General features: G+C 40.6%; 1 protein-coding gene across 6 annotated transcripts in view; it reads left to right on the forward strand.

The window, feature by feature from the left end:
- The window catches only part of sgsm1a (small G protein signaling modulator 1a), a 50,652-nt gene that overhangs the window by 32,921 nt on the left and 3,980 nt on the right, over positions 1-13,751 (forward strand). For 2 of the 6 annotated variants that reach the window (XM_041787646.1, XM_041787647.1), the window contains 17 exons: positions 367-491; positions 1,035-1,102; positions 1,206-1,369; positions 1,795-1,930; positions 2,014-2,163; positions 2,725-2,854; positions 3,302-3,366; positions 3,518-3,663; positions 7,008-7,136; positions 7,219-7,401; positions 7,821-7,892; positions 8,105-9,304; positions 9,393-9,517; positions 10,216-10,298; positions 10,443-10,552; positions 10,670-10,766; positions 11,212-11,379. In XM_041787646.1, the coding sequence (XP_041643580.1) occupies positions 367-491; positions 1,035-1,102; positions 1,206-1,369; positions 1,795-1,930; positions 2,014-2,163; positions 2,725-2,854; positions 3,302-3,366; positions 3,518-3,663; positions 7,008-7,136; positions 7,219-7,401; positions 7,821-7,892; positions 8,105-9,304; positions 9,393-9,517; positions 10,216-10,298; positions 10,443-10,552; positions 10,670-10,766; positions 11,212-11,379 (3,151 nt within the window). The remainder of the gene's footprint in view (positions 1-366; positions 492-1,034; positions 1,103-1,205; positions 1,370-1,794; positions 1,931-2,013; positions 2,164-2,724; positions 2,855-3,301; positions 3,367-3,517; positions 3,664-7,007; positions 7,137-7,218; positions 7,402-7,820; positions 7,893-8,104; positions 9,305-9,392; positions 9,518-10,215; positions 10,299-10,442; positions 10,553-10,669; positions 10,767-11,211; positions 11,380-13,751) is intronic. The other 4 variants (XM_041787648.1, XM_041787651.1, XM_041787649.1 and 1 more) reach the window with 4 other exon arrangements.

Genomic DNA, 13,751 nt, shown 5'->3' on the forward strand with positions numbered 1-13,751 from the left:
ACAGAGGAATTTGTTTTTGAAAATTAAAGCCCTGACTTAAAGGCTACTCAGTATTTGTGTTTTCATGCTATTCATCTGAGAAAGCTGCATTAGAGTTCTTTAAACTCCTCTCAGCAAATGATTCATGTTTTAATTATTTTTTCTGTGTATGCTGCAAGAACTGTATGATGAAATACCTTTAAAATATTCTCCCAGCCTTAAACACTAAAAATTACTCTGATAGAATAAACAAGGACATGAGATGAATGTAAAGACTCTCTGGGCATGTATATGCCTTCTCCACTAATACATCAGTCCTATCTAGGCTTATGAAAACTGTTGTTTTCTTGCTTCAATTTAAAAAACATCCTTCCACTCCCTTTTCAGAGGGATGACATGGAAGCTGTCCCAGGCTATCTTTCTCTACACCAGAACGCTGACATCATGACCCTGAAGTGGACACCGAATCAGCTAATGAACGGCTCAGTTGGGGACTTGGACTATGAGCGCAGGTGAAGAATGACTCAGCTCAAAATGAAATGCAATTTATGCTGATTATGCACCTAAAAAGCTGCTAATTCTTCTTGAACCAATATAATAATAACTAGTAAACATTCTGCATTATTTATGTATTGCATCTTTTCGCGGTTTGTGTTAACAGTCAGGTGTAGCTAGATAAATGTTGTGAATGCTGTGTGTGGCTCAGTGTGCAGCTGATCTAGTGTGGTTTATTTTTCAGCACAACAGCAGATGGTTTATTGATGGGAGTCACTGGCAGGCATCTCTCAAACTAGCAAACCGTGTTATGTTCCTGTGCTTTTGTATAGATCCTCTAACCAAAAATTGATTTTTGCATTAGCTGCTACTGTGTGTGCAGGCTTGTGACTATTTTCTCTCCCAGTCATTAAATTAATTATCTTTGAGAGTTTGACTCTCACACATAATTTGTAAATGCTCCTTAAGGATTTGTTGTTCACTCTTGGTGTTTGATGCACCTGTTATGTTAAAAGTAAGCCAGCTGGTTGTTTTACTGACTGTCTGATTTCCTGTTTTAGTGTCTACTGGGACTATGCTATGACAATTCCTCTTGAGGAGATAGTTTACTTGCACTGTCATCAGCAAGGTGGGTCTATGCAAACATCTACTGTTGTTTAAACTTGATTTATTTTTCTACTCTCATTATGATTAATTACAAAAAGAAATGATCTCCTGTATGTCTCCTGTAGTGGACAGTGGAGGGACGGTGGTGCTGGTCAGTCAGGATGGAATCCAAAGACCTCCACTTCGCTTCCCCAGGGGAGGCCACCTGCTTCAGTTCCTCTCCTGCCTGGAGAATGGCTTGCTTCCTCACGGCCAGCTTGATCCTCCGCTCTGGTCTCAGAGGGGAAAGGTCAGCAACAATGGGCTTTCTCTGGGGTCACTTCCTTGCTTCAGATCCAGATCATACTTGATCCTCATGATGCATCTTTGAGGAAAAAATTAGCTAAATCTGATCAATAAATCGATAAAAAAGCTCATTTGTTGCACTGATGCAGATGTGCTGCCTGGTTGTAATTGTGAAGTCAGTGATGCTGATGAATGCGTGGCTTAATGTTTTCTCTGCAGCTCTGCACAGTAAGTGCCTACTTTAATGAATGGATGTGTTGTAAGGCTGTGAATAGCATTGTATCTGCAGCTAAACCACCCACGCGTGTTCACCCTCTTAAGCATGCAGACACTCATCTCTAAACCACGTGGAAGGCTGGGCTGTGCTTTGATGAGTGAGGATTTTTTTTTGCCAGATCTGTTTTAATACTAGCAATATTCTCATCACAGGGAAAGGTGTTTCCTAAACTAAAGAAGAGAGTCCCTCAGGGATCTGTATCCTCAGACTCGGTCTCAGATAAGGAGGAGGACGAGGCCACAGACTACGTCTTCCGCATCCTGTTTCCAAACAGCCAGTCAGAGTTTGGTGAGATCCCCTCCAGAGAATCTAATGAATATGAAAAACATGGGTTGCTTCTGTTTGTAAATGCTCCTCATTGTTTGTTCCAGTAACTGTCACCCATCCGCATTACACTCATCTGACTTCCTCCCTTTTCCCTCATATGAGTGGACAGTCCCGCATCCAAACAGGGAACGTGGTTGTACCCAAGAGGTCCTGCACCTGTCCTGACGAATCCCCCTCACTCACAGGAAGCAGCTGTAACACTGTCACACCTCATTTGTCTGTCTGTCAGCATGCCTTGCTTAAATTCACAGCATCTAATATCCTCCTGGCCCGGCCTGTGCCTTTGGCTAACTTTATTGATGTTTCGCATCATTAAAGCCCCTCCCACCCTGTGCACCCTTGTGTCACGACTTTTTACCACATTACATTGCTGTAACCTTTTAACAGCCAATGGGTGGATGACTGACTGATCATATGCAACTCCTTGTCTGAGAGAATCTCCTGCTCTGGTTCATCTTCCTCTCTATAAAAATGTAATTTAAGTGGACAGCTTCATGCTATCAAATGATGCATTAATGCCAACATGAGTGCTTTGCTTGTATGCTTTGCCTTTGCTTCAACAAGAATCAAACATAAATTGTTCTCTGAAGTGCTTTCAGCAAATGAAATGTGATCTTCATCATTTTGATTATGTGAAATCCTTCTGTTTGGTTAATTTAATCCAAGTATGAATGAAATTATTCCTGAGAGCCTGAGTAGTGTAATGCTTTGTTAGTGACGATGCTTGTCTGTGTTTGTGTGCACAACTGTTGCAGTGACTCCTCCAGACTTGATGGATCAGGGAGCTACGATGTGGCACCCAACTCTCAGGAAGGCTTCGTGTTCCTCTTGTTCTCAGGGCAGCTTCTCAGATGGATCAACACCCAAGGGGTGCAACCATGAGAGGTGGGTGATTAACGATTTTCAAGCTCGACTAAACTGCGTTAAGTCGTGACAGGAACAACAGCTGAAGCCTGCAGAGACACAGAAGAATCACCTGACATCCAGTTGTGCCAACCATAAATTCTAAACACAGAAAAATTAACCTCTCAGTTACCCGGGAGAGGATTATGTGACATTCAGCTTGCTGTAATGAGAATGTGTCGAGAAAATGAGATGATAAGCAAGGCAGGGAAATGGTTCAAAAGGCATACCACTGGGCTAATTAATTCCATACAGCAGCACAGTGGGTTAACATTTGATGATAAAAGGCTAGCCACAGCACTGCTATAATCTCTACATTCAACACTATTTCATACATTCAGAAAATTCTGAATAACATAATTCACCAGAGGTTTACTTGAATGACTTCTTAATAAAAGGAAATTAATATAGATGCGTTTCCTCCTGCAGGACTCCTCTGAAGCTGCTCTGCGACAATATGAAGTATCAGATCATCTCTCGGGCGTTCTATGGCTGTATGTGGTTTCTTATTGTGTACACAAAAAGCAAACATTCATATGTCTTCACTTTACTATTAACGTATCTGGAAGTAGTACATGTTATCTTCACTCTGATGATCACTAGCATCTGCAGAGGCACTGAGTGATTAACTGTGTTGTCTACCAGGGCTGGCATACTGTCGTCACCTGTCCACTGTGCGTACACACCTCTCCGCTCTGGTCAATCACACCATTGTGGCCCCCGACGTGCCTCGCGATGCCTGCAAAGGGCTCACAACAGACGTGTGGCAGACGTTCCTCCAGGACTGCACAGTAAGCATCACTTGTCTCTCAGTACTGCAACACAAACATCACATGTGTGACTGTTGACAGCATGCTTACCACACATACACGCACGCTCCAGGGCTTTCCCTTCAGTCCGTCACTGATTCGTCTCATCCATATTCATCCACTGCTAATTATGTGGCTTCCACCATTAGTCTCAGAAAAGTGTGCATGAACCAATGGTTCTGTCAGTCTCAGAGTCCACATCACCAGTTTTTTACCTGCAGCCATAGAGAGCCTGTTCTGATGATTGAGAAACAAATTTACTTGTTTTATGCTGCTTACAATTCTTTCCTCATAACTGTTGTTTTTAACAGAATAATTTGATGGGATAATTGTTTGATGATTCCTAGCATGTAGATTTTGTATGTTTTGCCCAACAAGATGCAAAGATACAGAAATTAACTTCTGAACTTTTTGAATGTTTGCTATTATATCTGAACCTGTTTACTACTTAGGTATATTTCTGCTGAGGGGTGCTGCATGATTGAAAATGCTTTTATCACTGTTATGTTGCAGCTGATACTGCAGTTGAAAAAAGACATTTTTAAAATCATTCATTCAATTATTCATATAATTGGGCGATTATGGCAAAAATCAAAATCACGATTAATTGGACTTTTGACCTCGATTATGATTAATGAATGATTATTCCACCCCCAACCTCCGACTCTGTTTTTATTGTTAATATTTGTGTAATTTTAGAAATGATAACTGAAAGGAACATGCACAGATCAAAAATTTATGGTTATTTATTGAAACAATTTAAACCAAAACACACATCAGCTGAAATAAGAATGTTTTATGTCAAAAGTCAAATTTTCCAAGAAAAGTAGAAAATACACAGCTATATTCCTTGCTAACAAAAGAATTATTTTTATACCATTGTATAAAAAGTAGAAAATAACTTTGGCGCTTACGTTGCAGTCGACTCCGTGTTTGAGTTCTAGTGGACTGGATGGGATGCTGTCACATGACTAGTACTTCTTCTCTTGGGTTTCCAGCAGGCTACATGCCTGACACCTGCCTGCCTATCACGTGACTACACAGCCAGCAGTTTGTTTTTAAGGGGGTGGTGCATCAGTGGATAGAGAATAACAAGGGAAAAAATGGAAGCAATTGACAAGGCAGGTTTATGTCAGTTAGAGGCTCTAAATGTCGTTTTTGATTATTTTTAGATTAATTGCCCAGCTCTAGGCACACACCTCTCTATAGAAGGCCTCACAGCTGACGATGGATATCAGATATTGGCTTATGGCAGAGTGGCTAGTTGGACGCCTCTTCTTAGTGCAAAAAGCATACACACAGGACCTCTAGAACTCAGAGTGACCATTGGGTTCTCTTCTCCCACAATCCCTCATTTGGCCCAGCAACCAGTTCTTGGAAGAGTCTTGACTGTGCCAAACTTCTTCCATTTGAGAGTCATGGAGGTTCCTTTGGTCAGTTGGTCACCTGTGGTCAGTTCCTTTGACCACATGGTTTGGGTTTTTGCTCTGATGTGCATTGACAGCTATGAGGACTTCTATAAAGAGGTGTGTGCCTTTCCAGATGATATGCAATCAATTTATTTTACCACAGGTGGACTCCAGTCAGGGTATAGAAACATCTCAGCAAAGATCCAGAGAAATGAGAGGAACCTGAGCTAAATTTAAAGTGTTTTTGCAAAGGCTCTGAATACCTATGTCAATGTGATATTTTAGTTAGTTTAGTTTTTTTTTTTTTTTACTTTTTCAACGTTTTTTTTATTCTGTTTTCACTTTGTCACACAGGGTGATGAGTGTAGATTGATAATAGAAAAAATGAAATAAAAGTTACTGTCAGGTCCACTGATAACCCAAGTGACAAATCAAATGATATATCTCATCTTCTTTAAAATCTTGTTGATAATGTTGACAATGCAAGAGCAAAATTTTGCTTCAATTTTAGATACATCTATCAACCATGGCCAAAGCAGGGCCTGAATTCAGCATATGCTGCTTCCCAAGCCAAGTATGTGATTTTAAAAAAAGCAAACCAAACAGTAAAACTTGAAATTCAGACCTGTGCATTTTTACATTTTGGAGGCAAAGGGTTACTGGGGACATAGATGTTGAGGTGGAGAAGTAAAGCCAGACTGTTTGTTTATACCTCTAACAAATGACATTTCTATAAATATCAAACTCCATCATCCTAAAGTTTAAAATCGACAGTTTCATTTTTATGTTTGCAAACTGTATGCTACTTTTTAATGCTGAAATACATTTATCTAAAATAAAGGTCTGCAACATACAGGATAATGCATCGGCAATGTCTCACCTTCATTCAGAGTGCAGGTCATCAGACTACCCAAACTTAGCTGTTTGATGTTGAAATCCAAATAACACCAAATAGCATGAATCAACTGTGGGCCAGAGCATCTGTAATTTTCATTACTATCTTCAATACTGTCCTTTTTTTCACAGGTTGTGTTTTTAGTTTAAATAGCAATGACTGTGCTATAAGATGCTCAGAGTAAACAGAGACACAACAGTGTCTGCTTCACACTCAGCCCTCTAGTCACTTGGCACGTCTTCATCACCTACATGTGTTTATAGTATAACTGAGCCAAATGTGTAAATTAAGCCTGGGCAGCTATCACACAGTGATAGCAAGTTCTCATGAGTCTGAGTTGGGGCTGCGTTCACCAGGATTAAATGAGTGAGAAGCTTTTGACAACCAATCAAACTCTCTTTAATAGTATAGTTGTTGAGAGATTGATGATTGACGTGAAACCATTCACCTTTGTACTTCATCCAAATGCTCATTTAGAACAAAACCCCACAAAATTACTGATATGGAAATAAAGGACTGATTTAATAAATTTCAAGAGCTTTGAAATGCTCCTCACAGTGAGCAGATCTTTATCTAAATCATTACTCCACTTATTAATTATTTTTTTTAGTTACACTATGAAACCCACAACAGCATGTATCAAACTGAGACCTACATAGAGGAGAGCGCATTAACCCATCTAATACATTCACATGAGTAGTTTACTGGATGAGCATCATCCAGACTAATATGTCTGATTAGGACTTAAACAATATCTGAAGGCAACTTTCAGTTATCTTCCTGTGAGGTTGATTGTAAGTAATGAGCACATAAATGTAGAATGACAGCTGGGAGAGTCAGTCGTGCCTACAGTTTCCAACATCTGCCACTCTCTAAGATGTTTTAATCATGACTTGCACTGACACAGTAGAAGTGGTGACAGGCTGCCATGCTTTTTGATGCTCCAAAGATGTTTTCTCTGTTAAAATCATGGGGGGAAATACTGATACTGAGTTGACAGACAACATTTCTGATGTCTTTAGGCGTATGAAGAGAAGGAGCTGCTTCGCCTGGTCTACTTTGGTGGTGTTGAAGCCTCGCTGCGTAAAGAGGTGTGGCCTTTTCTGCTGGGTCATTATCAGTTTGGGATGTTGGAGGAGGAGAGGAAGGAGGTTTGTCAATTTTCATGATTGTGACTTTTTACTTTAAGAGTACTTTACATTCAGATAACAGACCCTGGATGTCTCTGTGCAGGTGGATGAGCAAGTCCGCGTGTGCTACCAGCAGACCATGCAGGAGTGGCTTAGCTGTGAGGAGATCATCAAGCAGCGAGAGAAGGAGCAGCATGCTGCAGCATTAGCAAAGTGCTCCTCTGGAGCAAGCATGGATAGCACCAGTCAAAAGATGGTCCACCATGACTCAACTGTCAGCAGTGAGGTGAGGCAGGAAAGTCTTCTTATACCTGTAGAAACTTTGTGCACAGAAATGTTTCATCACTGTAATCTGATATGCTGTTATTTTGTTTCTTAATCAGTATTTTTTGCAGGAAAAAATCACAGTATTTAAAGTTTAATAAATTGTTTTTTTTTAAATAATGCTCATTTTTCAAGATAGGGGCTGTTCTAATTAATTACAATCCACACTACCTTTACATTATTTTCCCTTTTTTGTGAATTACTGATTTTAAAATCTTGTGGGCTTGATGCATAAACTTTGATTGCAACTCTACTGAAGTGCAGAAGCACCAGAATTCCAATTTAATATAAGCACAGTGTGTGCCCACAAAGCAATAAGTATATATATTGAAAATAGATTTAATATAGTAACATTTTGACCTAAATGCTTTTATTATTCAGTCACAGTCCTCCCAGAGTTCAGACCGGCAGAGTCTGGCTCGCCTCCAGAGTGACTCCAGCAGCAGCACACAGGTATCAAATCCTCTCTCTGTTACAGACTAAAAATATCCTTGCCATGTATCTAATGATAGTCTTTTGTTCAAGCCAGGCATCCCTTTTGATATGGTTTCTTAAAATCACCACATGATCTTTTCTAACACATCTCTCACTACGTTGCTAAAGTAACACCCGTGATCTTAACCTTTTGAACCATTACTCCTCGCCCCTGCACTTTCTCCTGCTAGTTCTTCACATCCTCCCATCCCTTCCCCTGGAGTAGCCTGCTTCCCTTTGGCTTGTTCTTTCAGGTGTTTGAGTCCGTAGAGGAGGTGGACCAGATTGAGATGGAGCCCAAGAGCGAGGAGGCCAAACAGGTGCCAAAGATGCCAAACGGGGCTCTGCAGAACGGGACCAGCTCTCCTGACTCTGGACATCCCTCCTCCCGGAACTTCTCTGTCACCTCAGGGCTGTCAGACGGCTCCCTCAGCACAGAGGACAGCGCTGCACCTGATCTGAGCCAGAGATCTGCAACTGTCAAACCTGGAGGGGTAGAAAGTGAAAGTCTGACAGAGGAAATGGACAGCAGGGGTAAAGGTAAAGGGAAGGACAAACAGGAGGAGAGGGAGGAGAAAGGAGCTGATGCGACTGAAACAGCAGAAAATACCAGCAGTGAGGTGACAGGTGAGAATGTGATCCAACCCTTTGAAGAAGGGCTTGTAGAGGCCAACAAAGAGACAAGACCACCTCTCAAAACACAACAAATTAGTGAGGAGTGTGAGGTAATTAAAACAGAAGAAGAAAAAGACTTCAAAGGAGTTAAATCTTTAGAGTCAGAGGAAGCACAAAAAGGACAGTCCAATGAGAACACTTTGATGGTATCAGCAGCTGCAGCAGAAATAGTTGGAGAACTCAGTGAGCAGGAAAAATATGCAGAGGAAACATCAAAGAAAAGCGCAGAAACCATTGTGGAAATAACAAAGGAAATGGACCAATCAAATACAAGCAAATCACAAGAGGTTTCTGTGGTGGAATGCAAAGAAAGTACGTCTGTAGAAGCCTCTGAAGTTGAAAAGAGCCTCATTTTCCCAGCAGACACCAGTGTATCCAGGGCAAGGGAAGCTTACCTCAGCTCCCAGATAGACGAGGCTCAGGTCATGACTGAATCTGATGAGTCTCCCTCGGCCATAGAGATGGAGGAGATCCCCACAGCCAAAGTTTCCATGGTGCCTTGGAGCAGGAAGGGACATTGTCCTCTTTCTGAGGACTCGGCCCCAAACACGGATCGCCAGGAGCAGCAGGAGAAGCCCAGTCCAGAGGGCACGGAGTCCATCCTGTCAGAGGAGCCAGAGATGGAGAGTCTCTACCCTCAGTTTGACTCTCTGGCCGGGTCAGAAATCACCAAGAATGAAGCAACGCATCAAGGATCTGCTGAGTGCACCTTCTCTGTATGCACGCATATTCTCAAGTTCAAATTGATTTACTTTCAAATGAATGCAGTCGTGGTATTATTGATTTATTGTTTTTCTGTTTCAGCAAGAGCTTTTGGACCTGTACACATTAAATCTGCACCGCATTGATAAGGATGTTCAGCGCTGTGACAGAAACTACTGGTACTTTACTCCTGCAAACCTGGAGAAACTGCGCAACATCATGTGCAGGTGATTTGCTGCCAGAGGGTTCAAAAGTGTGAAATGCTGCTGAATAGATGTTTATAGAAATGACTGATTAGGCTTTCAAAGGGGCAGAATAGATTTAACGGTTGTGACATCAAATGTCCTTTTGAAGCAGTTCATATAGCAGCTTTTTAAAATTTTGTTTTTCTTTATATTAAAATGCCTGCTGCTGTAGTGTTTTGCATCCCTCCAATATGCACTTTTAAATGTGTGTCATTTCATAGCTACAGTATACTTAATTCCTACTAAAGGCATGTTGAGCATCATTTTATATAAACTACAGTTCTTAGCTGCTTCAGAAAACTAACTACCAATTTAAAACATCAGTCTGTATATGGCACATGTTAAAAGTTTTAAGAAAGGTTGAGGGACTAACCAAGCTGATGTTGATCGCTTAACAGGATTTGTTAAATGTGAAAAATGTATAGATTTCTTACAAAACTCTGCCCCTCTTTACTTCACCACCAGGACTTCCTATAACCTAAAACAAATACTTTTTCACACCTGAGACTGTGAATCACTGAAGTTTTCGAATTGCGGTTTATTTTGAAATACTGAATCCTGTTTTTAAAAAGTGTATTCTTAGTGTTGAAGAAAAAAGTCAAATAACCTTGACAGCAGTGTGACTCAGATGTGCAGGTAGAAAACAATCAAGTTCACATATCTCGGTTGCATATTTTCAGCTACATCTGGAGGCACCTTGACATCGGTTACGTGCAAGGCATGTGTGATCTGCTCGCTCCTCTTCTAGTCATTCTGGATGATGGTGAGTCAACTCTGAATCATGTCTTTTTTCCCCTCCACTCTGACATTTGGTGTATTTTTTATACAGTTATTTGTGAAACAACAGAGGACAGTTTGCCCACTCACTTTCTCACTCCTGCTTCCTCTCTGTGTTTGCTCCACTCAGAGGCTCTAGCCTTCAGCTGCTTCACAGAGCTCATGAAGCGAATGAATCAGAACTTTCCACATGGAGGGGCCATGGACACTCACTTTGCCAACATGCGCTCCTTAATCCAGGTGAAACATCCCAAATAAAGTAGCTGTTAGATACAACTAAATCCATGCACAACCCACAAACGCCAGCAGTCTCATTATATCTCCCCCTGAATCTTCTGTGATACTTTCTCTATAAAGATCTTGGATTCTGAGCTGTTTGAGCTAATGCACCAGAATGGAGACTACACCCACTTCTACTTCTGCTACCGCTGGTTCCTCCTCGACTTCAAGCGAGGTAGAGTAAAGGCTCAGTGTCAAAGTGTTGGTGCCAATTAGAGGAGTGAGAGATTCACTCCTCTTTGAACCCTGTTTTTAGATGAAATGCCAAACCTGTTTCTTAACAAGAAAGGCAGTTATTGAGGCTTGGTAAGGATTTAGAAATCAGCATTATTTCTGGAAAACTGCTCTGCAAGTTACTTACAGAATAATTGACACAGACTGTGAGTGCATGAAAAGACTTGTAATAATTCTGCTTTATACTTGAAGAACCAGCTACGGCTTTTGTGTTCTGTGAATTTTCTCACCACTGTATCTCAGCTTAGTCTCTCTCACACCCCAACAAACACCTGCTCCCACTCTTATCTCTCTTTGCTGATAATGCGGCTTCCTGCAGCTCCCATCCGCGTCTCCAGACACTGACGTACTTTCTCTCCTGTTCCTTTGTGTGTCCTGTCTTTCAGAGCTGGTCTATGACGACGTATTTGCAGTGTGGGAAACAATCTGGGCGGCAAAGAACGTCTCCTCCAGTCACTTTGTCCTCTTCATTGCTTTGGCACTGGTGGAGATCTACAGGGACATCATCCTGGAGAACAACATGGACTTCACTGACATAATTAAGTTCTTCAATGGTAAAGCATCCCTATTTATACACAAATAAGGATGAAATCATACATTCATCCCAGGAAACAATCCGTATCATGATACTGGGTTCACAAAACTAGGTTGTCTCTTTTTACACTTTCCTAATTTATATAAAAACATGAGACAAAAGCACCAATGTCCTGACAATTTGTTAGCATCCCATGAACAGAGGCTTTAGTCCTCCAAGCAGGCACCTTGTGCTTAAGTCCGACCTACGTCTCCTTTCCTGTATGTCATTGGTCACTCATGGCTGTTTCAGACTGGTTGCGAGCTTGCTGCGTGACAGCTGAGGCATGTGAAACAGGCCCTTCATTCTAGGTATGTGTGTGCTGTATGTCGATTGCATCTGTCACAGCCCTGGCCTCTTTTTAAGTTTTACCTCAGTAAATCCCCCTGCAAGTGACTTGCTTCATAGTATCGCCTGAGTCATGAAAGATTCTGAATAAAAGCATTCTGTCTAAACGAGGTGAATTTCTCCACAGAAATTTCAAAGCAGGTTTTTAGTTTGAAAGGCACAAACCAGAAGTGTACCCGTGATGTTAATTTATTCAGTGACAAATTCTAGTTCGGTTTTAGACCCATGCATAAAACCATCTCTACTGTTACAGTAGTTTTTTATGATATTGTATCATAGACAGGAAGAAGTATAGTGCTGCTGTTTTAATTGATCTGTCAAAAGCTTTTAACATGGTTAACCTTGGTCTTCTCATTTAGACACTCAGTAGTGTTGGCGTAGACTCCATGGCTTGTTTATGGTTCCAGAATTACTGTTGTGATAGTTTACTGTGTGTAAAGGCTGGTAATATGCAGTCTGAGTTTTTGCCATTACGAAAGATGTTACACAGGGGTCTGTTCTGGGCCATGCCTTGGTTACAATTAATATCAACAATATTGTCTCCCTTATTAATGACACTTACACTTATATCCATCTCTATGCACATGATATGACTTTTTATTATTTTGTTGATTCTCTATTGCTTGTTGTTGAAAAATTACAACTTTCTTTTAATACCCTTCAAAATACTCCTGTGGGCCTTAAGCCCATGTTTTTTTGTTGCAGAAAAGAAAACCATTATGTTTTCTGCCCAGACTCTTGACTGTCAACTCTAGATGGTACTAAAATTGCGAGAGTATCAATTTATAAATATTTCAGAATTTGGCTGGATGAAACAATTACATTTAAATGCCATGTCGATTACCCTTTCAGCAAACTTCATCAGAAACTGGGTATCTAGTACAGAAACTTGGAAACGGTTCTAACTTCTCTTTTAATTTGAAAACAATGTTATAGAGGCAGTCTTTATGGTAGTGCTAGACTATGGCAATACTGTCTACTGAAGACATGCTGCTGCTTCCACTCTCAAGTCCCTTGACTCAGTTTATCACTTTGCCCTTAGATTTATTACTGGAAATGCTTAATACACTCATTATTGTGGTCCATATGACAAAGTTGGTTAACGGTCTCTGGCACAGAGGTGTAGCTTTTTATCTATCCCTTATTGGACGTGCACCATCTTTTGTAAAGTCTTTGCTGTGCTGGGCATTACAAAACTCGCCGTACTGAATGTCTAATGCTTCAAGTCCCGCGGGTTTACTTTGAATTTGGAAATTCCACTTTTGACTTTGTGCTCCATACGTGGAATCTTTTACAACACACTCTTAAGTTAACCTTTCATTTCTCTGAGACAGTTTGAGTCGATTAAATCAAATAATTTCACTTCAGTGGGATCTTTTTCTCTGAGTAAAGTTTTCTTTTTGTTTGCTTCAATAGTTTTAATTGTTTATTTTGTAACTCAAAATCATTGTAAACTAGGGAAACCATAACAATTTTCTAGGTCTAGGTAAACGATGATGATAACGATGATTACTCTCAGAGAGTGAGACGCAGCACTCAAGCAGACAGACTTACAGCCCTGACTCGTTAATATGCTGAAGTGAAAATCCTGCTGTGGCACACCCAATCTGAAACGGCTGTTACTGTTCACCATTTTCTACTCTTATCTGCTGTCTAGTTAAAAAAAGGAACTGATAATATCTTACAAAAATACCTTTTTGTAACCTTTCTCAAAACATAAACAATTTGAAACAGATCCCTACATCAAATGAAAACATCTAAAGCCCAAACAGAGAAAACCTTAATCAGTAAACAGAGTTGCAGGCTTTGTTCCTTTCACTGAAGCACCGATACTTTTTAAAGACTGAATTTTCTCAAATTTGTCACCAAATGTGAATATTTTTACATTTTTGAGGAGTTGGGTCATTATAGCTTGCTGAAACATATTAGTAATCAGCCCAAATCTTTAAATCAGCTTCCCACATTGTAATCTTTGTGGCTTTTGCCCTCGTTAAGATGAGCAGT

This window comes from Cheilinus undulatus, linkage group 5 (assembly GCF_018320785.1).
Source record: "Cheilinus undulatus linkage group 5, ASM1832078v1, whole genome shotgun sequence".
NCBI classification, from domain to species: Eukaryota; Metazoa; Chordata; class Actinopteri; order Labriformes; family Labridae; genus Cheilinus; species Cheilinus undulatus.